The 26,563-nt window shown below is 39.4% G+C and overlaps 1 protein-coding gene across 10 annotated transcripts in view; it reads right to left on the reverse strand.

Annotated features, from left to right (window-relative positions):
- UNC79 (unc-79 homolog, NALCN channel complex subunit) overlaps positions 1–26,563 on the reverse strand; it is a 115,648-nt gene that overhangs the window by 62,579 nt on the left and 26,506 nt on the right. For 9 of the 10 annotated variants that reach the window (XM_040067869.2, XM_040067866.2, XM_040067862.2 and 6 more), the window contains 20 exons: positions 26,143–26,272; positions 24,498–24,562; positions 22,642–22,730; positions 21,445–21,485; positions 20,136–20,164; positions 18,866–19,095; positions 18,359–18,530; positions 15,126–15,356; positions 13,167–13,357; positions 12,221–12,344; positions 10,768–10,908; positions 9,229–9,450; positions 8,364–8,591; positions 6,836–6,977; positions 6,376–6,455; positions 6,143–6,291; positions 4,275–4,432; positions 3,753–3,934; positions 2,274–2,475; positions 496–675 (listed from right to left, as the gene is read on the reverse strand). In XM_040067869.2, the coding sequence (XP_039923803.1) occupies positions 496–675; positions 2,274–2,475; positions 3,753–3,934; positions 4,275–4,432; positions 6,143–6,291; positions 6,376–6,455; positions 6,836–6,977; positions 8,364–8,591; positions 9,229–9,450; positions 10,768–10,908; positions 12,221–12,344; positions 13,167–13,357; positions 15,126–15,356; positions 18,359–18,530; positions 18,866–19,095; positions 20,136–20,164; positions 21,445–21,485; positions 22,642–22,730; positions 24,498–24,562; positions 26,143–26,272 (2,986 nt within the window). Of the gene's footprint in view, positions 1–495; positions 676–2,273; positions 2,476–3,752; positions 3,935–4,274; positions 4,433–6,142; positions 6,292–6,375; positions 6,456–6,835; positions 6,978–8,363; positions 8,592–9,228; positions 9,451–10,767; positions 10,909–12,220; positions 12,345–13,166; positions 13,358–15,125; positions 15,357–18,358; positions 18,531–18,865; positions 19,096–20,135; positions 20,165–21,444; positions 21,486–22,641; positions 22,731–24,497; positions 24,563–26,142; positions 26,273–26,563 lie in introns of those variants that run through there. The other variant, XM_040067871.2, reaches the window with a different exon arrangement.

The following is a 26,563-nucleotide window of genomic DNA, read 5'->3' on the forward strand; positions in this document are numbered from 1 at the left end:
CAGCAGGAAGGATATGTTGCATGGACATTGTTTCCTTAACGACAGAATTGTGAATATATTCAAAAACTCATTTGAAACATTAACAGCTGCTTTTAAGACATCTAGCATATGCTGCATGCACTGATTAATAATTATAATTAAAAGATCTAATTAAATATCTTAGTAATAGAGGACATTTTCTGTAAAATCTGTATCTATTTAAGACAAAACTATTGGATATTAGCCGCAAATAGAAAATAAGATCTAGAAAAGAGGAACTAGTCTTGGAGCATTTTATTCTGGCATTTCAAACAGACACATCTAGACACAAGGTCTGTGTTCTTTGTCAAACTCACTAACTTGTCACTATCTGAGTAATGCCCAAAGCAGTCAGAAACCTAAACTTGCTATCCCAATTGGAAAAATATTCACAACTCCAATGTGTACCCATCAACAGGATATGATCCTAGGGGAGACGACAGAGGTGTGTCACAAAAATGTAAATAGGTACTCAACGAATTTTGGTGGTTAAGGTTTCTGGAAGGGAGAGCGCTCTCTTGGACTCGGCGGGTCCCTTCACGCTGTCCCTCAGGGAGCGCACGCTCTTCTGGCGGTTTCGTGCGAAACGAGCCCTCTTGATCTTCCACATTGCCGCATCACTGAGGTTGGCCACGTTTGTCCGGACAGCAGTGATCGCTTTGCAAATGCAATGGACCAAGTTAGGATTCATTCCACAGCATGGGGAGGTCCTACTGCTGCCAAGTGCCAAATGCAGCTGGGCCCCGCGTCCCACTCAAGCCAAGAAAGTTTCAAATGGGCCCACGGGGTCCATCTGCAAGGTACTCATTTACATGCTCTCATTCTGAAAGCCATAAAACTCCTAAAGGCATAACTGTGTCAAAAAATTATGCTGTTACTTGGTCAAAAAAGATTCTTGAAACCAAAAGTTAATTTCAGGCTAAGAGAATATGAGGTGCCCCCTATTTAAAAGCTCAAAAATCTCACCAGTATGGATCACATTTAGTGCACTCATACCTAACAATGGCCTCTAGTTTTGCCTTATTAACCTCCTGTTCTGCCTGCACCTACCATCCTGATTTTGAACTCAAAACCCTGTTGATTATGGAGTTACAGTGGTATCAGCAGTATCACTGCATGTCTTAATGGGATCACCAATACTTTTCCATACTCGTGTATAGTGCACTGGAACCCTTTGAGTTTAATCATCTGAGTGACTGAAGTCAGTGAGCCCATTCTTTGCATCATCCATCTCTTTGAAATGGCAAAGAGAAAGGTTAAAAAGAAATCTGCAAATTATTTTCTGCTTATTTTAAATCACTCCAAAATATTCTGATTTAAAGATAATGCCCTACATTTACAGCCAGAGGTGTTACAAACTAGTGCCAGGACTCCATCCGCAGGCCACAGCAGCAGTTCCCAGCAGTGGGTCAAGCTACTCACAAATGGAGAAGAAAACGCCTTTGCAGTTCCACCCCTCCCCTGTGGAGCAGTTGCAGCTCCTAGACTTTTTTAGGCACAGGGCTCCATGCAAAAGTAGAAGGAAGCATTAGGATGCTGAGGGAACCTGCACTGTTCAAACAGCTGTTCCCATCTCCTCCAGGAAAATCAGTTGGAAATAGATCTGATTCATGGGCCACCACTTGGGTTAGGAAGTTTTCAATTATTCAGCATTCTAAAAAATTATGCATGAATTAATTTTTAGTATCTCTATAGTGAAAGGAAGGAGATTTGATGTCTCATCAAGAAACCAAGTTTGAACAGGACAAACATTTAAAAACATTTGTCACTGCAAAAATAGTTAACTGAGCACTAGCTCTAGGAGTCCATGTATCTCTTATGCTGTGCCTAATACATTAGGGCTTTTTTGAGGGTGAAACAACTCCTGGGGCTGACTTTGTACAGACCACCACAGGACAGGGTTGGGCATGATCTGGAATGTGGAGAATGGCAAATATGACAGCATTAGAATTTCTACAGTGGAACAAGTGGGATAATGCAGGTTGCAGGTGATCATAGAACCAGATCACAATTCAACCAAGGCTGGCAATCTAGTGAGAGCAAAACACGACACCCAAAGGTGCAACATAATACAGCCTAATCTGTATTCAGGAAGTAAAAAATGCTTACTTCAATTTATTTTATTTTGGCCTGAAAGATTACTTAATTTCAGAGAATTTATACATGTGAGACCTGCAACTCTCTCAGACTCTTGCAGGCAGCTAAAATTCCAGAAGCTGATAAAAAGTGATCAGGTTGATTTGAATTGTGCTTACTTGTTGGGAAAGGAAATTCTTTGTTGCAGTCCAGATGAAGTTGTGCCTCCAAAGATAGGGTCTCAAAACGATTCACAAAGAACTCCCAGCTCAAAGCTGGGATATCTGCTTTTAGAAAATGAAGTAGCAAAAGCTTACTAAGAATTGTGGGCCTATCCTTGACAACTGTGTCAAACTGGAAATCAAGGCAAAGGCAGAGACCCTATAGAGGGAAACAAAGAAAACAACACAAAACTGAGACATGAGATCTTTTAAGGATTTTTTTAAAGCAAAGGGAGGTCAAAGCTCATAACTTCTCCCATCAGTTAGTGCAGGATCAAGGTTTAGCTCCTTTTTTCTACCAAGTCCTTTAAATCAGAACTAAGGTTACTGATATCAGAGGGAAAGTAAGGTAAGTAAAGAGATAAATCAGCATCATATTTTGAAGGTAGAATTTTCTAAGATTTTGAGTAATACAAAGTTACAGGCAACATTCTATCCTACTGCATATTTGATACAGAGTATCAAAGTACTCTGCTCACGCTCTCCATCTGACAAAAACCTTACATTTAGGTACCTGAATCAAGCCCTTAATTACAAAAAGACTGAATCACCAAGGCTAAACAGGGGATGAAAGATTACATTGTAAAGCATAGCAGAGGCATTTTGCCTCAAAATTCTTCTGTACATTATCTGCACTAGAATTTTGTCTGTAGTGTCAAGATTAACATCTGAGAAGAAAGACCACATATTGAATGTGAAAGTGAAGTGTATTGGTCTCACTGAATCCAAGTTCAGTAACGGTATCATTGAACTCAAGCTCTCTGGAAACTATTTTGAAAAGGTACCAAATTGAGTTAAACTAGCAAATATTAACAGCTTTTTGTAGGCAGTAACCCTGAAGTTTTTAAAATACATATTTATTCTATTCTACAGAGAACTAGAACTGGATTGTTCTATGAGATTTATTTTTTTTTATTTTGCTTTTCTCACTTACTTATCTGTTTAGATTTAATCATGTGAATCCTGACTGGCAGTCACATTCATAAAATTGCATGGGTAAGTAAATCTTGAAAAGATCAAGACCATATTTGGTTGTTCTCAAATATATTTTTTCACTGTGAGCTCAGCAGGGTCTTATAAGACTTAGAAATATATTTTAAATTGAAAAATAATTGTTTTCAAATAATAAAAAAAACCACATTTACAGTTTTCTACAACAGCAGTTCAAACACAATAATAATCCACTGCAGTCATTGAAATATTTATGGTTGGACTTGATCATAAAAATTATTTTTTCCAATGTAAATGGTTCTATGATTCTAAATTGGGGGTAGGGCAGTATCATTTCCCTTGGCTGTTCTGTGCACATGTCAAGCACAAAGACCAATAACGCTTGCCTAAAGAGCTATGAGCAGTGACTGTGATGTTGTATATCTGAACTCCATCTGAAAAGCCAGTTTCCCATTGGAATGTATTTTTCCCATGCAGCACACCCACCTGTAAAGCTGGCCTCTTTATGGTGTCAAGTAATAGTCCAGCTCTTGTAGCCACTGCTGGGTTGACATCTTCCACAGCAGTCAGGAAACAGCAGAATGCATGAGCCAAAGAGTACTTCAGTAGGTGATTTTTTGTCACAGAGTGAATATCCAAAAATCTACACAACACAGCCACTTTCTCAACTGTAGCATCAAGACAAGAGGCATATTCATTTAGGCAATGGTTTATGTACTAATAAATACACATTTCCTAGAAATTAGCACAGCTGAGAAAGTAACAATGAAAAATAGCAAGAAAGAGTTGTAATTTTGATTTTTGTTATCCAAAATGTCTCATCTTCTCCTCTATTTTACTGCACACTGTTATGCCATAGTTAAGCACCAAACTATCTCCCAAACTCTCCAAAGTAGTAAAAGATCGTCATCCATTATATGTTGGATGATGATCTCAGTTACTGCAGAGAAAGCGCTACTTCTTCAGAGAAGAAATGAAGAGAAAATAGAGTACATTTCTCAGGCCTACCTGCTTCAAATCTCATCTTCCAGTCTTTACTGTTGAAATTGCTGTTTATGATTGTCCAGAAAATGTCAGCTCCATGAGGAAGCGAAAGCGCATGAAGAAGAAGTGGGACTGCCAGGGAAGAAAGCTGAGAGAACTCAGACTTCACAACTCCCCATAAGCTGGCAAGACAAAAGAGAGCAAGCCTGCTTATAAAGACACTCCCTTGATATCCTTTCTTCTAAATGTAAAAACTTGCCATGAAAATCTTTGAGCCATGCTGGGCATTTATGTGAATACTATGGAGCGGATTGTAGAAAAAACAGAGTAGGAAACAGAGTGTCCTGGGGTGACTTTATGCAGCTGAATTGTAACCCTGTTCATCTGTTTAGCCCAGAAATAAGTTTTGCACCTTTAAAACTAGATCTGAGAATGAAGAGGGGGAGAAGGAGAAGCGGTGGAATGTCTGAGGTGGTTGCATTCAAAACCTAGAGATAAGAGCTTCATATTTCCTTCTCATAGACTGTGCTGTCTGCAGCACAGACAGCGGGAGAGAGCTCTCCTTTGCTTTTAGTTAGTTTTTTAGCTAGCAGAGGCAAAGTACCCCAGACTGTGGCTTTTCTTTTTCTTGGAACTGATCAGCCCTGCTCTGGACTGAAAACCCAGAAAAACACCGGGAGCTCACACCTGTGGCCCACCTGGGTCCAGGACATGGTATTTTCCAGTGCAGGAGGGACTGATAAGAGACTGAGCAAGCCGAGCTACACTCCACAACAAGGACCTTCTGAATTTGCCATCTCTTCAGAACAGCAAGAGGTTCCATTGTTTAATATTATTCATTTTTTATGCTTGTGAATACTTGGCTTTTTAAATAAACAGGTTTCTTCCACTTTTCTCCAAGGAAATCTTTTCCCAAACCAGTTGGGGGAGAGGCTGCTTGAATCTGCTTTTTAGAGGGACCCCTTTAGAAGTTCTTCCTAATTTGTCCTAAACCAGGACACAGAGCTACTTGCAAATCTTCAACTACAGCATTTTATCTTGAAAATCCAGGCTCAGGTATTCCTCATTTTCAAATACTTCATTTTGAAAGAGTTTGCCTAATTCAAGACAACTGCCATGGAACACAATCTATGCTAAGAATTAGGAGTTTCAGCATGACCATCTACGCCACATAAGCCACACAAACTGTCTTGGCACCACAAATCACATGAACACACATATAACTAAGAAGTTGGATATTCACAATTTACTGGTATTTAGACTCAGGACATTCTCTAGGCTGCTAAAACCCTAAGACTTGGGAGATGCTCAGTGAAATTGATACAGAGCACCTGTTAAGTGCTGACAAACACTATTTCAGAAGATCAAATGGTGATATTTACTCAGCTAGTTTTCTACAAAAGTCCCTTTCTCCAAAGAGAATCTTAAAACACAAAGATTTCAATCCAATTCGCTCGGATTCTAAGTGAACAAACTTCCTGTCCCTCAAAAAAATAAGCTGAAATACTACCGTTCTCTCAGCTTTCATGCTAAGGCCCTATAAACTGTGTTTATACAATCTGCCTCCACAATATCCTTTATTTTATTTTGTAGAGTCCAGGAAGACACATCAGTCTCAGCTAATGGTATTGCTGAATATAAGGGACTCTGACTCATTGCAAAAGAGGTGTTTCACAATGGAGTAGCCATAATGGACAATGCAGGGTTACCTTGATTTAATTTACATCTTAATTAGCCTGTGCAATAACTTTTATACAGGTTTTTTAATCTTTCCACACTTCTCTACCGCTCTTGTTAATTTTTCATAGCAAACTTGCAAATTCTCTGACAGTAACAAGTGTAACTTCGAGAACCAATGAAGTATAAAGACAAAATGTGCAATAAAAACCCACCTTGCAATCAACATGTGATCTTGAATATAGGCAAGAAATTGTGGATGGTCTTTTCTTGCGATATACAGGCATTCCCCATGAAGACACAGGATCTTCAGACAATTCAGCATGTTAAAAAGAATGTCTGGTTCTTCAAACCTTGACATCTCCTGTGTAAACAGATGTTCCTCTCTCAACACAATGACACCGCTTTGTCAACAACACAAACTAAACTAACAAGTAATCAATGTTACCTGCAATATAGTGTATATGAGCTTCAAGGTAACTGGAAGTTGCTGATAACAAAACTTCCTTTCTGTGTCATTCTTTATCGCTGTTAAAAAGGTAAGTTACAGACAATATTAAAATTCTTTTATCTACAAATTCAAAATTAAACTAAAGAATGTTAAGGTGATGAGAGATTAATTCTAGGCACATTAACCCTGTAAGCAGCAGTTAGCATAGCATGGAATGTGGCATCTAATGTTTCTTCTACTTTATATGTTCAAAAAGCCAACACTTCCCTTAACACTTTTGGGAGACAGTCACACTTGCTATCAACTTATTTACAGCCTTTCACTTGAGAAATAATTAAATGCATGACAAAAAAAGTGACTGTGCACTGTTGGACTTACGACTGCTTCAGACACCTGTCTTGTATATGAGTATTTCTTTTAAAGCCTTACTGCAATAACCTTTTCAGCCTCTACCTACCAGCATTTTCTGTGGTCTCTGTGTGATGTCCTGGGTTTTCTCCGTGCTTTGGTGCTGATTTGTCTTCATCTTCTCCTTCAGTTCCTATAATAAACTCAGGTCTAGTATACAGAAGACTATCTTCGAGGTTATCTGTGGGCTCCTTTAAGAATATAATATGTTAAATTCATTTCTTGATGTTTCCTACATACATGAGGCCACATCCTGCTGTCTAAGCTACATTTGGTGTGACAAACTGAGCTCAAATGAGGTAGACTTTGTTTAGTTCCGTGTACATTTGTCACTCAAATCACCTACATGTCTAATATTTTGCATCAGCAAATGCATACTGACAAAAAAAATTGTGTTGCAGACATTGATTTAACAGAAACTGTAAATCCATATTGGAGCTAAAGGAGATTCAAACAAAGGGCCAATACTGCACCAAGTTTGTCATCCTTGCCTGAAAGGAGTAACAAACAGGAGCAGGGTATTCCCTGCACTAGTGTGGAGTCGCAGGCTGAGCAGCAGGACCTACCTCAACCACTGTCACATTGAAAAATATGAACTCCAGGCTGGAGTTACTTCTGCCTATGGCAAGAAGCTCAGGATTAAAGGCTCCCATTGTGACATTTATGTTGTAAATTTCAGGGTGAATTCTGGAAAAGTCCCAGCACCCAAAAGACTGCACTGCTCGCTAATTCTCAGTTGAGATGAGAATCTGTACTGGAGGGTCGTGAGATGATTTTTCTTGCACAAGTTATTGAATACTATGTGCGAAATACCTACTTCCAGCATACACATCTAATGAAATTCTGAAAATTTGACACATAAAAAGGCATCATTATTCCCTCCACTGAAGAAAAAAGCTAATAAAAATCTGCTACTAACACACCACAGCAAATGAGCATCAGAGTAAATGGAATGATGCCCTCTTCTCAACTACCAGATGGAACAGTTACATCTAATAGACGTCCAGCTTAAAATAAATTCATCAGACCACCACTGAAATGCTCCAATTCTTCTGCAAAGCTACAGAGAACTTTTCATGATGACTAGTGACTGGAGAGTACATATCTGGGTCTGATAAAGTTGGATACTCAACCTGAAGTAAATTCAGTTTTCCCTCCACTGTGCTCAGCATTTCAGTCAAGCTCCAACTAAGGCATGCTCACTGGACAACTGATTCACTCAAAATCATTAATCATTTCAAAGTATCTACTCTTTGCTTTTAACAAAAGATAAGTATTAACACTTCACATTTTATTTGAGACACAGTAGAACTGGAGTGATGCACTTCCAAAGTGAAATAGCACTTCAGTGTTCATGGGGGAAGCATTCATAGTGGATGAATATTGCCATCTTCCCTGGGTTCTTTGAATCAATTCAAACTCAGGAAACTTTACAGTTCAATGGCATTTTGCTTTAATCTCCCGAGTCCCTCATGCCAAAAGTCAGTGCAGCTTTGCCCCCCGTGAGCACAATGGAATGAGAATAGTGAAGGATTTTCAGAACACCCATAATACAGAGCCTTTCCTGCTCTACTTACCACAAGCCTGATTTCTTCCTTTGGAGCAAGCTGTTCCAGCAGCTCAAAACCCAGCTGGTAACACAGAATGCTGGACTGGCACAGACCACATTCTACTGCTTTTTCATCTTTCTGACAGGTGTGAGAACCACCCCAGGGTGCCTGAAACACATTGTTTATGATGGATATTATATCTTTTGAGATGCTGTTCTCTAAGCCCAAAGTGACACCATCATCCTGGAGTTCCATCTGAAAGGAAGCGAAAAGAGTAAGGATTTATTATTCATTTAAAAGGCAGAGTACAAACTGTCTGTCTCTTCTTATGTTTCTGGTAGTTTACATTACAGTACTGGGAAGAATCTGAGATAAATTGTAACTCAGAACTTTAAACGGCCACTGATGTTGAGACCCAAGCTCAAACAGCTAGAGTAAATAGACAATTTCAAGCACAAAATCCATTAATTTTACCTGGAGACTATCATCCAAAGCACTTGTCCTTGGATTCACAATGTAGAAACTCAGCTATCCAAAAATTGAGTATCTAACCTAAGCTTATCAACAAATCTCTGCCTCTAGTCTGTAAAAATAAACAAAACTCTAAGGAAAAGTTCCTTTCACTAGTGTCAGGTTAGTATCTAACCTGAATGTGGAGGTACTTCTTTGAACATGAACCTATAATTTCTATAGAGACAAAGGCTGATGACAGCTGTACTGGGATTTAAATGCCTTACACTTCACACCAGGCCCTTAGCAGAAAGAGAATCAATACAGGATCAAAAGAATCAATGCCAGGCCATAAGCAGAAAGATAATCAATACAGGAGGGCCAAAAGTGACTACAGAACTTCAGTGTTCCTTGCACGTGGGCATTTTTCTTCTGCAAGTACCTGCTTTAGGATTAGATCAAACATCAGAATGAAGCAATTAAGATTCATTTCCTCATCTTCACATTCAAAATCAATTGTTTTTTCACCAGGATGCCCAAAATTCTTGAAAGGGCTGTGAAAAGGACTACGTATTGGACTCCGAAATGGGCTCTGGAAGGGGCTTGGGAAAGGACTCAGCATGTTGTGCTGAACTCTGCGCCCAGGGTCAGAAGCAACGCTTACCTGAAAACATAAAAAAAACATGTCCAAATGACTGGTAGACATTTAAGCAATCTCATTCTATATGAAAATGGCAAAAATAGCAAGAACTCTGACAGCCTTGCCACTCCCTCCTGTAGCTTTTTTTCAAAATATGCAGGTGTCCTTTAACACCACAGAACAATAAGATACAAGGGAAGTACAGGAGCCGTATTCTGCCCAGATGTATGCGTTCTCTTAAGCTAAGCAGCTGACACCCATTATGTTATTCCTACTAAGGAGAATTTCAACATCAAAAACCAAACTGAAAATCGGTGCAGAGAGTAAAGCAGCCTCAGCTTACAACAATCTGCTTCATAATCCATGGACACTGACTTTAATAGCAGGAGGCTAATAAAGGATCCCACCTCAAGAGAACTTTGTTAACTAAGGCTGTACCAAGGATATAGGTAGCCAGAAATTAATTAGACACAATGGCAATAAGCTGTGCATGTCTGCAGTGATTTATGCCCACACCACAGCACGGCATCTAAAACATCCTGAGAACTTGGAGGCATTGCAGGGAGAGACACACTTAGATGACACATGAGGTCTATTTTCAGGCCAGGTATGGTCTGAAAGACCAGACAGTAAGTTTGGCCATTTCTTCTGCTTAGTTTAGAAATGATCATGGGCAAGGTGTGGCAGTGCTCGCTGCAGAGCTACATCAGAAGACCAGGAGACCACATGTAAGAAATCATCAACTGCCTAGATGCTGTAGTTCCTTGAATCTAAAGAATCCAGTCTTTCAAGCAACCTTGCTCCTGCTGTCCTTGAAACACTTCATCCAAACTACTTGGAAGTTGTCACATCAGACCAAGTATGTGTTGCATCTACAGATTTGTACATGCTTTCTTCTAGACCATAAGCCTTTGACAGACAACTTTAGATCAAATTCTGCATCTCTAGTGTTTGGGATGAAAAATGCCGGGAAACAGAAATAAATTCTGCTCTCTCACCATTTCAAAACATACCCAGGCACACCAAATTCATACCAGAATACAAAAGGTCACTCTGGAGGACCAGTTGTCTATAACAATTTATTCCTGATGGTTATCAATAGAAGGTGCAAAGAATAAAAAAGGTTGGAAAAGACACCAAGTTCCTACCTGTAGCATCTTTACACTTTTATATGAGAGTGATATTAACAGAAGACATGTGAATTTTCTTTCATTTTCAAAATGTACAGTGTTTTCAATCAAATATAGCCATAATGAAAGTGGATTTTTAAATCTTCATGTGGACTCTATTCGGAAGACTGTTATAAGCAAAAAAAAAATAAGCAGGATAAATAACAGTTACCCTCCGAGCTGCAAGATTTCCCGCCAGTTCACTGACTCTTGATTTTCTTTGATTTGCTAATTCTTTTACAGAATTAACTCCATCAGAAAACATGCTGATTAGTAACTGAAGAGGAACAACAATGTCTAGTTCAGACAACACCTGAGGAAAGACAATAAATAAGAAAGTATGAGTTTCGAGATGGATCACAAGCAGCAGCTACATTTTATGCATTTTTGTAACATGCAACATATCTCTAACATTTTTGTAACATATGTAATATATCTGTAACAAGTAACTCAGTTTAGCAAGTTCTGTGCATTTAATTTTGGGATTCAATGAGGTGAGGTGCAAGCTTAGACTGCTGTTAGAATCAGGGCAAAATAAAACAGGCATTTTCAAAATATTTCTTGGCATCCACTTGGTGCACCTTAAGATTAGTTTTATGCACAAACACACAAGGATGTGAGGTTATTCCACAAAAAAAAAATATGTAAAGCAAAAGTATTACCAATACTTGAATGAGTAACTATTTATTTATCTATTATTCCTTAAAACTGAATTCCTTTTTTCATTCTAAGAATCTGGTCAGAATGGTAGCCTACAGGTGTCAGCATAGTGACAGGATTGTTAACTGCACATCACTTAGAGAACATTCACAATCTATTATGCCACTAACACTCAGATAAACATAAGCTCATTTGTACTTGTCATTAAGTGTTATTAATTCAAGAAAAAAATCTAAAAAAAATCATGCTTTACTTGAAAACTCTGTATACCTGAAAATTGAAATTACAATCAGGTAAATTGGTCATTGCAGAGGCTTAATTAAAATAACTCTCTGTGGAAAAGAATAGTGAAAATTACAGGTATTATTCTGAGGTGCTGTGGAAAATTTTATATCCTTTTTGAATTCATTGCCCTCAGCTGACATGATTATCCCTGCAGCTTTTAATATGAACATTGGTTGAATGCCAGTTTTGTGGGCAAATATAGCACAAAAAGGGCCAGAGCAGAAGAAAGCTTGGTGGGTACAGAGCTAGTCTAATCCAGCTCTTCATATGCAAGAACAGCTCCAGCTGTTTCTGGAGTCTGGAATTGATTTTGGAATTCACAGACCAATCTCTGTGAAGACTAAAAAGTAATGCTGTAAAAAAAGTCAGCCAACTCAATGGCCCTAAAGGCTCAATTGACAAAGGTTAAAGAAATTCCCAGGCTTCCATTTTTAAAGAATCACAAAATCATTTAGGTAAGAAAAAATCCCCAAGACTACTGAGTGCAACCTCTGACTGATCCCCACCTTGCCAACTAGGTTATTGCTCATGATGGGTTAGCAACCTCAGGGTCTGTCTACAAACCATCCTTACATTGGAGCTAAGCAAAGGGCAGGAGGGGTACATCAACTTTGGAAAAGCAGATTCTTTTTCAAAACTATCAGCTGTTTCAGCATGACTTGTCAAGCAAGGACACTTACATGCAGCCAAAGCAACGCCTGCTCTTGCACAGAAGATGGATACCCTGTGAATCGACAGCTAATAAAGCCAAACATCTCCTCCAAGGAGAAAGGGAGAGGACAAAGCTCAGTGTCAAACATTTTGCTGAAAAATAGAACAAAAACATAGCATCAGTGAGTTAGTATGGCAAACACGTGTGAGATAGAACAAAAAACTGGTAGAAAGCTAATGTCACTTGCAGCCTCACCCTCCACGGGAGCTGAGCTAGGCTGCTGCTATCACCTGTCCTGACTATACAAGGCCATCTCTGAATTTGGTGATGCACCTTAAGAACTGACATCACATACGTCCAGTTTCATTTGATAGCAATATCTTTTCCAATGAAAATTGGAAAATTTCTCATCTCATTAGTCCATTACTCCATGTTTGCACTAAAAAAAGTTTAGAGCAATACCTACAAATGTGAACTTACAGTCAGTTTCAGGGCCCTGTCATCAGTTAAAAGGCAATGTGAAGTTTTACTGCCAAAGTCATAAACCAGACGTAAAACTATGACTCCATCACTATTCCTATTCTGGTGTTTCCTTTACTCAATAGGGAAAGATATTAGCTAAACAAATACATCAATGCCAGCTCTATTAATCCCTGCCATTTCTCATTGACAGGAGGAGAAAGATGGTCCTTCCAACATGCTGCACGAAGCACACTAAAAATGCGCCTAGCTCACACCAAAGAAGCATCCATGTAGTTGGCTCTTGATACAAAGATATCAGGAGCAATAAAAGAAAACTTTCCCAAAGCTTAAATCCTTTAGTCTAAACATAAGATATAAGAACAAATCCGAAGCGTTCACTCCCTACTGTCTATTGCACACATAGGCATTTTTATTATTGTCACCATCTTAGAATACTAAAACCTCAACAAACGCATGCAAGGCCAGATTGATTCCACCACATGCCTACATACCTCAGCACTTCCCGAAACTCTTTCAGTTGGTTTTCAGGCACTTCTGTCCTTATAGCTTCCAGCCATTCTGGCATGATACACTCCCACACCGACTGGTTTATCACGTTGTATGGAATCAAGCAGAGGATTCGATTCAGCCCTTCTTTTAACTGGGTTACAGCACTACATGATTTGTCCCAGTATCCACCAACCTGTGGGTTATTTCCAGGAATTATACTGATGAACAGTATTTCTAGTCCCTGTAACATGCTCGATATCACAGATTTGCTCAGTGTGTTGCAGCCAGGAAATTTTTGGAGGTGATCATTAATACCTTCAAGTCAGAATTTAGAATTCAGCCATGGAGCTGCATTGTTTTTTCCTCTTTCATTTGACTGACAGTACACAAAAGCATTGTCCAAGACTTAAATGAAGTTTGCTCACTTCCAAGCCATGATTCAGTGTATGATTATTTACAATTCTCAAAAAGGCACAGATTTATTTGGACAAACTTGCACCATCAGTTTTTTGCTCTGGGCAACTTGTTATAGTTCTGGGTCTTTATTCTGAAAAACTTAGTCTGTACAAGGTGTTCTTTCATGGATGTTTGTTTAGGGTTTTTTGAAGAAAGGTTCTAAGTGATGGAAGCAAAAAAATATGCTTCTAAGTACATAAGTAATTGGCATACAGAGATTAATTATTCTAACTGACCTCAGCTCACATCTGCTGTTCCTGACTAATGGCTCTAGAGATGCCTGCTGTTTTGGCAGCAATTACTGGCAATCTCGGCCAGCAAACTATTTTTCCTTCATTTATCACAGCTAATTTCATGGCTATTTGTCTTCATGTTCTAGTGAATCCTTGCAAATCTGGCAAGTTTTTGGTCCAGTCTTCAGTATTGCAGTAGGGGGGTAACAAAACTCAAAAGAGGGGTTGGATCCAAGAAAAAAATCTGTAAGAGATTACAGCATGAGGCTCAGTTCTTCCTTTTCCCCTTAACCTCAAAGCCAGTCTCTTTTGTTCAGTTTCTAATATTCAAAGCATCCATCCACCTTTCAAATTGCCTCAGCTGACCTCAATCCTCCCACAGCCAGGTGTACCTTACAGCAATAGTTCAGAGTAAAACACACATCCACACTGATTTGCACATGTACAGCAAGTCCCATATATTATGTCATGAAAAGCCATGGATGTACAGTTCATTTCTGATGATGTAACACATCACACAAAATCTTTATGGCCCTTGCAAGTCTAGCCACTTAATTTTTGGAAACAAGGCCAACATGTCCTCTGGATATTTTGCATGAGAGGCTCAGAAAAAGAGAGTCTTAAAAAAGCATGACTAAGTGGTGAATTCTGCTCCACGACTAATGGACAGAAAGAATGACTCTTTCTAGAAGAGGCTGCACCAATGGTTGCACTTAGGCACCCTGGATAACCTTCCAGGTAAATCTCTCTCTCCATCAGCAACAAGCAAACCCAAACCATGTCAGGCTGGGATCTTGATTGAGTCACTCAAATTAGGTCTCTGAAGTCAGCATCAGTATTCCCAGTGCTCCCTTCAGGTACAACTGTGTGATTTCATAAACCTTAATTCACAGCTGAAGACATGAAGCATGAAAAGAGCAAAGAAACATCACTAAAGGACAGGCTTACACCTGGGAGTAGGCAAATGATACCTTTTAGCAAAGACAAGTTTGGGTACGTCAGCATAATGAAAATGTGCAGCTATCAAAAATGTACAGTACCTTTCAATACCTATAATATTCTTCCAATCTGCCTTCACGTTAGTGTAAATAATGCCTAATTTCTAACACAGTAAAACTAAAAATGCTATGAAGAGGAAGAATTCCCAAATTCCACTGCTCCCTCTACCACTGAGATTTCTTTGTCTTGTCAGAGCTGGGAAAGAAAAGGTGATTTTACTTAAGACCTTAATCTCTGTAGCAAATAAGGGAGCCTCAGATAGATTGTTCTTACCCTGGCAAACTCCATCGGCTTAGGAAGGAGGCACATAACCATGACATCGAACCGGACATCACAAACAGTCTTCAACCACTTAGTAACAAACTGGGGCTTCAGCTTCTCAACCAGGCTACCAACTTCATCGTCCATCATGTAAGCTGTAGAGTGAAACCACTGGAACACCATGCTAACCAGCCTTGCTAAACTCTCCGTGGGTGTGTTCTCACTGGGAGTGCAAAGGCTCACCTGGAAGAGAGAAACACAAACCAACTTTCATTTCCAGAATTAAAGATGGGAAATTTTTGTCCACTATATTTTGCATATTCTCAGAGTTATGAGGATGCAGATTACATAGGAGACAAATGAGATGATCTGTTTTAAGTAGAGGCTGGTACAGGACAATTGACAAAAATTCTCATAACCAGAAAGTACCAATAAAAGGGGAAAAAAACCCAGGCACTGAATTTTTTTATTTACTTTCAACACTGAAAAAAAAAAATCAGTATAGAGTGCTTTGACAAACTTCTTGGTTTGAAATTTAAAATTACTTTTAATTTCAGAAGGTACAGTAATACCTAGTAAAATATAGGATATACATACACACACATATGTACCAGATAAAAAGACAAGTCAAATCAGGAACTTCAAAAATTCTGAAAGAAAATGCCTACCTAATGTAATAAGCGATCTTTACTTTACAAAAAGATTCCAATCTTGAATTTTTATCCTCATTTGGGGTATGAATATGAGTTTTTAGTCCTCAGAAATTCCCACATAATGATTAACATTCTTCTCCCCTTCTCCAAACTCTCTAAAATTATACCTGGACTGTAAAACTGTCCCAAATCTGGGACCAATTTCTACCCCTAGTTCACAGGCCAGCACATTGCTAAGCTTTTAATTAGCTGATGTTTGAGCTCTTGGTATCCTCTGGGTTCAGAAGAGAAGTTTCAAGTCAGGTTGCTGCACTGAATGCAAAGAATGGATGCCAGGAGAATTTAGAAGCTCCTTTAACCACCTATCAGCTATTCATTGTCATTTCCTAGTGAAAGCTGCACTCTCAGCACTTGGCAACCTGAAAATGGTGACCACTGCCTTGCAGCAAGTGAACAACAGAGAAATGTCCATGTCATATCTGGAGAAAGAAATTACAGCTCTCCTTCCCAGAGAAACCAGAACCCATTCAACAAATGTTTTTCCTCCATGATTTTTCTTGAGATTTCGCAGCTATCAAACCTCTTGCCAATTGAAAGTACAGTCTTCTACTTCATTGCAGGTTGAAGATAAGGTGTTTGCTTCCTTGTGTTTGGCTCAGCTGAGCATTGACTCAAAGGCAGTATCAGCTGGAAGCCTTTTTAGTAGGAACTCTTGACCCTCATCCAAATTCTGCATGAAAGATAGTCCTTTTATGAAGGAAAGCAGCAGCCCAAGATTTCTCACAACCTGTGCGGTCACCTCTGTCAATACCCACTACAGAGAGGTCAAGAGATTTCCCAAGAACAGAATGAATGAGTCCTTCCTCCCTGCCACAGAAAGGTACACTTTGAATGTCAGGGATGAGGCACACACAGTGAAATGCAACTTGCTCTGTTTGCACTTCAATTCCACTTCTCGAAATATAGGCCTTCAGTCTTAATAAAACATTATTTGATACAGAATACATGCACATGACACAATTAAAAAATAATAGATGTCTTTAATTCTAAAACAACATTAAACAACAAAAGCCACAAGATGTCAGCAGAATATGAAGTTTATTCATGTAGTCCCTTGAAACTGCAGAGCAGCTTTTTTGGCACTATGGAATTCCACACTTACCACCCTGCCACCCAGAGATCCTATCTCTGTTTAGATAATGGATGAGGGTTCTGCTATTTGCCCGCCTGTCACTGGGTGACTGAAGAGAGAGCCTGAGAGGAAAGGTGAATTGGAAGGAGCCTGAGCAAGAGAATTCGCCTTAAGGAGAACTGCAAAATGCAGTTTCTGAGGATCTATCAGGCTTGCAGCCTGGCCTGCTCATGAACTAGCCAGCAGCAGTCCTGCTGTTCTGGAATAATTTCTGGTAGCTACTGTGTGGGAAGAACCAGCAGGGCTTCATTGTGTTGACCCACACCAGGTGAATGGAGTACACTGACTGACTGTCGTGGTTTAGGGCAAATTTGGGAGGAAACTTCCAAAGGGGTCCCTCTAAAAAGCAGACTCAAGTGGCTCCTTCCCAACTGGTTCAGGAAAAGATTTCCTTGGAGAAAAGTGGAAGAAACTTTATTTAACAAGCCAAGTATTCACAAGCATAAAAAATGAATAATATTAAACAATGGAACCTCTTGCTGTTCTGAAGAGATGGCAAATTCAGAAGGTCCTTGTTGTGGAGTGTAGCTCGGCTTGCTCAGTCTCTTATCAGTCCCTCCTGCACTGGAAAATACCATGTCCCGGACCCAGGTGGGCCACAGGTGTGAGCTCCCGGTGTTTTTCTGGGTTTTCAGTCCAGAGCAGGGCTGATCAGCTCCAAGAAAAAGAAAAGCCACAGTCTGGGGAACTTCTCTGCCTCAGCTAACTAAAAAAACTAACTAAAAGCAGAGGAGAGCTCTATCGTACCGTCCGTGCTGCAGACAGCAGTCTGTGAGAGGGAATGCGGAGGAGCAAGTGCAGTTTCTGCAAACAAACTGCGTGCTTCTTTCCTCCCTTTGCTCTCAGAACCAGTCTTAAAGGTGCAGAACTTAACATCCAGCATAAACAGAACAGACCATTGGGGATACAAGCATCATAAAGTCACCCTAGAAAACTGACACAACTTGATCAAGCTGAGTGCAGGAAGGAGCAGCATCCCACTAAGAATCCTCCAGCCTATTCAGAGGTAAGAGAGAAAGCTCTGCTTCCAGAAAGTGATGTTGAAAGCTGGAAGGTGAAATATAGATTTTTAAGGGACTGCCTTTTAAAGTTAAAATAATGGCACTCAATAAGAGGCACTTGTGAACATGGCAAATACGAAGTCAATTAAAAAACTGATGGTGAATAATTCCATTATACACTTTGTAGCAGACTCAGAGGCCATCAGCAGCTCCACCCAAACTACTTATGAAATCTCCAAGTCTGACAGCTTCACAGGATCAAGTTTTGCTTACAAATCAGAATAAGTCTCCAACTGAAGCCAAGAAGAGAGGGGGAAAAAAAATAAAAATAGGTAAAACAGACTTCAGAAAGTAAAAGAGAAGCAGCCAAGAAGAGAGAAGAAAGCAAGAATTTCTTACCAAGAACCATATTCCAAACTGGCTCAGGAGGCGTTGGTCATGCTTGTCATCATCTTTATTATCAAAGTCTGTGTTGTCCAGGGAGTGATGGGAAGAGGAAAGCCCCATCTGTCTCCTTCGGTTGAGTTCATGCTCCCTCTGCTCTGCATGAAACTCTGCTTCTTTCAGCAAGCTGTGAAACAAGTTCACGGTCAGTGAATGCGCCTTTCCTGCAGTGGATACAGGTACGTAATCAAGAGTAACTAGACGTTAAGCCATATGATGTCATCACTTTCCTGAAACTAAATAACATCAAATCCTACGATTCCAGGCTGACTTCCTCATCAGGACAACACTCCCCCCTGAGCCATCCTCTGCTAAAGCAGCAGAAGTTCAGTGTCCGCTCTCAAATTATCCCGGTGAAACTAAAATCCACCCGCACGAGATCCGCAGGCAATGTTTACGTGAAAGCCTGATCGTGCTTCCCGCGCGGACGGCGCAGAAGCCGCCCTGAGTCACAAGCGTTACCTGATGACAGCTTCCACGGTGCAGACAAGCTCCTCTGCCCCGCACTCGCGCGTGTTGATGGGGGGAGGCGAGGTCTGGTACAGGTGTGTTTCTGCGGCCGCGCCCACCTCGCTGCTGTGGTGGTTCGAGTGGCACCTTTTGCAGTAGCGCACCGGCCTGTTGCCGTGGCGGCCGCAGCAGCCCGCCGAGAAGCACGTGACAACAGCTCTCCTGACGTGGGAGCTGCAGTTCTGGAAAATAAAAAATCGGGCCGCGGGGTATCAGGAAATGGAACCGGAACCAGGGGTGGGAGTCAGCACTAGGGAGCTGGCTCAAGCGTCGGCTATTTCCAAGATCGCTCTGTGCAAGCGCAGCTGTGTGCGACCTCCTGATGCCAAACATCGCCGACCTTCCAGAAAGATAAGCTCAGGACTAAATGCTGAGCCTGGACTTAAACGTCACAGTTGCTCCTCTTCTGAAACACCAAACTGACATTTAAGTCATCAACCTCAACCTCCTGGCTTGGAGCAATCTCTACATTTTACAGTAGTTCTCTTAACACCTGCTTATGCTTCAGAAGGTCTTTTTAAGTTACAGGTAGCAACAGGTAGATCCTTAGGAGTGCAAAAAATGGTGCCACCATGCCACAGTTTATGCTACGTAAGGATCTGCCTTATCATAGGAAACTGTACAAGCCTTTGAAATAAGCACCTGAAATTTCCGCCACCTAGCAATCCAGCCCAACAGAAAAGTTTTCTTAACCACATGAGAATTATAGTATGTTAGACACCGTAAGTCTTAATAAAACACATTAGCTGGTATGTACTGCAAGCAGATTCTTTTTGTCAGCAACCTTTTTAGAGCCAAGCACTGAAGATTTTCAGTCCGTGTATTTTTAAAAATACACATTTTAAAGTATGATTTTTGTCCAACTTAGGATTAATCCAAGACTTCAAGGAGATGAGAAGATATATAAACACTTAGATTTAAAATTCATCTCTTGTTCTATCCTCTTCATAAGCAGAGTTATAGAATACAAACAGAGCTCAACTGCATAATTGGATTGCTTTACTAATCGCCGCTTAAAATAAAACCTACAACTTAAATCAACATTGTCAGTTTTAACAAAAAGAAACCTGCTGCTGCTGAATCATTTCCATCCACCAATAAATGCATTCATGAAAAATGTGAAGTTTTGGAATGGTACAAAGAAGAACACACTACACAGTAATGGAATGACATTACACACAACATCAAATCATGCCCAATCATACAAATGGCTGAATCTTACCTTCTTCTGACATATAGCAGAAATTTCAGCTGTAAGGGGAAGGCATACAAAACATGAACACAAAGTGACGGTCTTTCTGGTTTACTACGGCAGCCATGGGAAGATGGACATCCTGCAAGGAAGTCTCTGGGCTAAACTTGTGTTTCCAGATAAGCCTGCATAAGTTAGGACACTGTACACTTAGGCCTACGGCTATTTCTACTTTGAAATGCAATAACAGCCTTGGTGCATTAAGTGTGGTGTGTTCTGCAACCCATCCACCTTCTGCTCATGTTTCTGCCTCACAGACAGACTTGTGAAAGCCTTGTACACCTCGTACACACGACTGCGGCGTGCTGCAGGAGACATCGCTCAGGTGGACCAGCACTGCTTATGAAAGCTCTTGGCATAAAAGGGTAGTGAATATGGACGAACAATGTAGAAGCAGCCACTATGTCTGTGGCCCATAATTTCAGAGTGAAATGTTTGCTGATCCAACCTGTAAGCAGCAGCTATTTGAGCTGTAGCCCTGGCAACATATGATTCAGTAAGTTTAAGTGGCTGATTAAAAAGAAGTGGTTCCCTTAAGTAAATAAAGCATCCTTAATCTGGGTGACATTTCAACTAAAAGCAGACAGCAAAACAATCTCAACCGCTTAAGAATTTTCAGTTAGCAAAGCAAAGAGAGAGGCAGTGTCTTCATTCTATCCCTGGAAGGGTTGTTTTAGATAATATACTGATTAGTCTCTCAACACACTTTGTCTGCATCCCTAGTAGATAACAAAATATCAGGTTTTCTCACTGGCCAAAGGACAATGACTGGACCAATGACTGGATCATTGAAAAATATTTTATGTCCTTTTCTGATATCCTTTGCAATTTCATGTTATAGATTTTCAGCAGCTTTTAGAGCTCCCAAATCAGACCCAGGTTACTGGAAAAACTAGCCCTATTTTTTGGACAGTGCTGTGGGACACAAATACATTTTTAAAATTCAGCTACAATTGGGAATGCTTCAAGATTTGAAAATCTCTTCAATTGTCTCTGTTTCCTCAGACACAAAGAGATGCATAGTATTTCAGATAGAGGATTAGTCAATTCTTCATAGTACTTTAAGGACATTAAGCAGCATTAAGTACAAACTACTTTAAAATAAAAAATAAAAAAATAAAAATAAATAAATAAATAAATAAATAAATAAATAAAAAACAACAACAAACCAACAGTTTTGAACAGAATGCAGCAGTTCAAGTAATACAGCATGGACAAATATCAGCATAGCTTTGTACAATTACGATTAGTTTGTACCTATCCTTAAAATACCTCTTACCTTGTGGCAGAAGAACATCAATCAACCATTCACTGTGATCCCTGTAAAAATGCATATATAATTACATTTCTTTTTATACATAAATATATATGTATACACAGATTTATTTTTGCACAGAGGAAATTTAGATAAATCAATGTGGTAGGAATGCCATTATTCTGAAGCTGCTTTTTTCAAATGTAGTTTTATAAATTACTGGTTTATATTATATCTCTTTGTTGTGCTGTCTTACTGTAAATTGCCACTTTGATGATGTTGGTCACCATGTCCAAGGCTTTCAAGAATTACTTTTGAACCTAAATTTATCAAATTAAAAGAGAGTGTGCTCTGAAAGTCTGACAGCTAAGAAATCATAGTGAAGAACAACAGATGAACATAGAAAAGAAACCAAAGTACCAGTACTGTTTTTTGTGAGTGTCCTTAGAAGATATGCTTCTACCGAATTCAATTACTTTTTCCTGCAGCTTTAACTCAATGATGACTTATAAACCTAAGGTGAGAAGTAATTGATTTTCCCACAGCCAGTATAATTTAAAGTTGGCTGAAACTGAGGAGAAAAACACTCCCTTAGGTTCTGAACTACTTGTAACCTTGTCCATTTGAAGTAATGACTGACACTGACTGTAAGTATTAGATTTTGTATATTAAAGCAAACCAAAGTAGCAATTTAAGGGTAAAAAGACAACCAAATATGAAAACAAAGTGAGGTTATTTTATCTCAGGGCATATTCCTTCCAAGTACTGGCCAATCATGGATCAATTTCTTTGATCTCTGCTGCTTCATGGTATATCTGAGAGACTAATCTGAAATACATGTTACAAAACATTAGTGAAAGCTCTGTCAAAGAACTTTCGGTGTAATGTTCTGTTTTAAATGACAACTAATAGACAAGTACAAAAAGGTTTCATAAGCATAAGCTGGTTCATTAATGAGGTTTCCCTATCATAGTCAATGCATCCCACAGTATCTATTCTTTCAGAGATCTCAAAAGCTCTGTTTAAGGTAGGTGCAAATGCTGATCATGTGGGGTAAATATCTGTAATCCTCATTCACACTGTGGCAGTGTGCTCCATATATTTCAGTAGGTTTACCTATATGAATTATATGCTAGCCGTACTGCAAAAAAGCAAAACTCCAAAGTTATGAACTCTGGAATCTGACAGTATTAAGCATTTTCCAGTTCTTGGTTTACCTACCCTGCAATTCTTTGGCTGCATTCTTCACAAAGATATAGGGGAGGTGGCTTATCACCCAAAGCCACAGACAGAGATGGGTCAATGCACATCTGAAACAAGGAGAAGGAAAAGGATTAACATCTCTTTTCATTGAAGCTTGCTGAAAAAGTTCACCATGTTAATGCTAGGACATATAATATAACATAGCTTTGATATGTGTTAAGAGCATTTAGTATTCTGAAAGAAAATACTCAGCATGTGTCATATTTCTAACAAATACAGGGATGTGAGAGCCTGTAAAAAAACAGGACATATTTCAGCGCCAATATTATCACTTTCTGAAAGACAAGTACATTTTGTTATATCTATACACTGCTACTTTTTTTCCCCAAAGAGATAAAGGATCCATTGTTTAGGACAAGGTAATGGAAAAGTCTAGATTTTTCTCTCTCAAAACTGCCTCTTCCAGCAAAATCTAATTTTCAGCCATCACTATTTTTAAGTATAGAGCACAACTGCAGTGACAGAACAAAGACTCACAGTTCCCTTGGCAACATAGGTCCAGACTTTGTCTTGCATTAGCTTTTATCCTTTCACATAAGTCAATTACAGAAAACAGTTACAGTTAACAGCCAGTTCCATGCACATTTGTTCAACTGTTTTGTACTAGTAAGGAAACGCTCAACCGTATTAAGCATGCACTGTATCTGAACCACTCTCATCAAAAGGTTTCTTACTCCATTTGAGTGCCAGATTTTATATATAAAGACAAATACCTCTTTGAATGTTTTTCATCTTTGTTAACCGAATCCTCTATTCAGGAAAGAATAGGCTACATTTTTCTGAGTGATGACTGGTCAAATCTGGTTCTGTCAAAATTAGCCTAACATATCAATCAAAAATATTCAGGTATTTAATCTGAAAAGCTTGAAACTGTACTTTTTAAATATTTTGCTCTATTTTGTTATTAGCCTGAATCTAGTGAGCACTACAACATGAAGGAACACCTTTCAGCATTTTTCCTGTGAAAATGCTGAAAGGTGTTCCTTTCCTGTGAGAGAGGGATCACTGAGAATGATTGGAGTTGGCAAGAAGGTGGTCCCTTGCAGGACTTTTGAAATAAGCGTCATCATTACGTCCTATCACAGACTGTGGAAAAGCCTCACAGAAGAATGTTTGACTGAAGAAATATTAGTATACAAATTGATGCCAGGAAAATTGGTTGTACCTCCATATTTAAATAGATACAAACGAATTCATCGCTACACCTAAATGTAATATACTCTGGACTTGGGTTGCTGTTCTTGCCTCTGCTATCAAATTGTTCTGTGAGCCTGATCAAACCTTTTTCATTTTTACTGAACACGTAAACAGTAAAGATAAAATCTACCTCCCTCAAAGAGGGCTGCAGAAAAGTTAAATAAAGCTTTATTGCTCTTTGCTTTAGGACATATTTCAAGCAAAGGATCATAACCAGAGTAGGTGCATTGTATGAGATCAATCAAGATACCAAGGTGAATATGTACCTATGTAACTGAAATAATGTTTCCTGTGTACAGTAATATTTGTGCACATATTTATATACATATACATGTTCAGGAAAACATTTACATGGATTAACCAGGAGCCAGTTTAGGATTTTATAAAGTTCTCTACAACCATCGCCATGTTTAATTTCAAGATTTTCTGCAGTAGTTGCTTTAGGCAGCTGAAGAACATATTCACAAAGGTGTGGCCCCCTTGGTCTCAACTGGCTTTGTGCTGCCATAGCACCTGCTTTTGGCCACCTGCACACCACCAGAGCACATGGCTGGGGTCAAAGTACAACCTCCCCTGCCCCAGACAGCTGGCTTTGGCCCCTAAAGCAACAGCAGTACCTTCACAGCTGGTTTGTTAATCGCGTTGTGGCACTCAATGTGCTGGCAATGAATAGGATTCCAGGCTGCAAAACCAAAACAGGGCTGGTTAATAAATGAGAAGAGATATTTATACCCTTCGTGTCTAGTGGTCTCAATCAAGAAAAAGATCCTCTCATACTAAGTACTACACAAATATCAGTACAATAAAAATAGCCATTCCTCAGGAACAATTACAGTAATTATTAATAATTACAATAAACAACCTTGAACATACAGGCCTTCTGACTTATTTACAACATAATTAAATGAACCATAGATTCAGCGAGAAAATGGGAAAACTAAGACACAGACATTCCTGCTGCAGACCCTTCTTGATCTCACCAGCATCTGGAAATAATTAACTATCCTTCCACCCCAGGAGCAAGATGGTAGGAGTAGCTGAGAAAATTCAGTTACATTCCCAGGCAAAATGAAAACACAGGTATGACCAAGGAAAACTAGTCCAGTGACAGAAGGAATCTTAGGTGTGTAATGACAGGAAGTAAACAACAAAGGGATGCTCAAAAGGCATCACTTGGATGCTCTACGGGACGTCCTCAGGTCAAAATGCCATGCAACTGCAGATAATACTCATCCCATTCTGGGATATATTAGCAAAAAACTTACATATAAGGAAAAAAAACAGTATATCCAGTGCTAGTAATAGTTCAAAAAGAATATTATCATGGTTAGTTTACAGACCTGCTTGCATGGAAGAAGTGATGCAGAGCAGTACATGAAGAATTAATTTCTTTTCTAAATAGTCAAGAAAATTTATCAACCCTTCAATGGAAGGCTTTAGAACAGATCAGAAAAACTTCTACTGGGAACCTTCAGGCTGCACTTGAGTTGTTCTAGGGGTCTTCTAAGGTTTCTTCCAACCCCTCATTTTCATAATTTAAAATGTCACATTCTGGTTCAGAAACTTTAAAAGTGAACAAAACATATGCCATATACCAGAGATTATTTGAAACTAGTTGAGACAGACAGGCAGGAAAAGCAGGTCCTTAGCTGTTGCTGGACAGTCACCCCTGTAGCAGCACTGTCCCATCAGTATCTCGGGGGAGTGTGGCAGAGGACTTGGTACCATCCACCTACTCCAGCTGCATTCCTGACTTTGTCCCACATTTTCATCCTGTAATCAACCCTGAGAATTTATCCACTACACTAACTGCACTCGACATCACCTGACTTTATTTGACAGTAACAGCCAGATAAGAAGTCTTAGCAACAGCAGCAGTATTAGCAGCTGGCACAACAAAAGCAACCAAAGCAATAATTGAAAGGAGCATAAATCAGAACTGTTGGGAGGCCCAGGCAGAAGTTTCATAGACTATTTGTTACAAACACGATATTTATTTCTTCTCTTGTTGAGGTTTAGTTAATATTGTGAGTAAGATAACATATTTACTAGCCGCGATCTGAGTTTTTATTTTTCACAACATCTTTTGAAAATGCAGATAAATGGATATCGCATATTGTTATGAAAGTACAATTTCTCAAACAAAAAAAGTCAAAATACATCATAGAACTGTAAAAATGTGACTAACACTTCACTTTATTTATTTATTTATTTATTTATTTATTTATTTATTTTGGCCTGTACCAAACCAGTTGCACTGACCTGTGTACTGCAGTCCTCTGTACTCACTGATAGCCCCAGGGGGCTTCAAATTGGGCCAATAGTGAAATAACATTTGTACTGCTGGAGGCTTAACTTGAGATGGTCCATAGGCTATTACATACAACAAATCCTACGGAAAGACATGTACAAAATGTTTATTTTTGCAAGGTAAAAAACCCACAATTCAATATACTGTACTTCTGTTCAAAGATAGCTGAACACACAAAATTAATACATTTCATGCCCTAAGAAACTTCCTTTGTATTTGCTCTTAGAGACACATTAGATGACCAAACTCCAATGCTGAGTTTGATCAGAGCATGCAACAGCAACCACCCACCCCACAGAGCATGAACGGAGCAAAATGAATTCTCTGTCTAGCCATGGAGCAAAGAGGTGAAATACAGATAAATACCAGATT

Source organism: Hirundo rustica, chromosome 6, assembly GCF_015227805.2.
Source record: "Hirundo rustica isolate bHirRus1 chromosome 6, bHirRus1.pri.v3, whole genome shotgun sequence".
NCBI classification, from domain to species: Eukaryota; Metazoa; Chordata; class Aves; order Passeriformes; family Hirundinidae; genus Hirundo; species Hirundo rustica.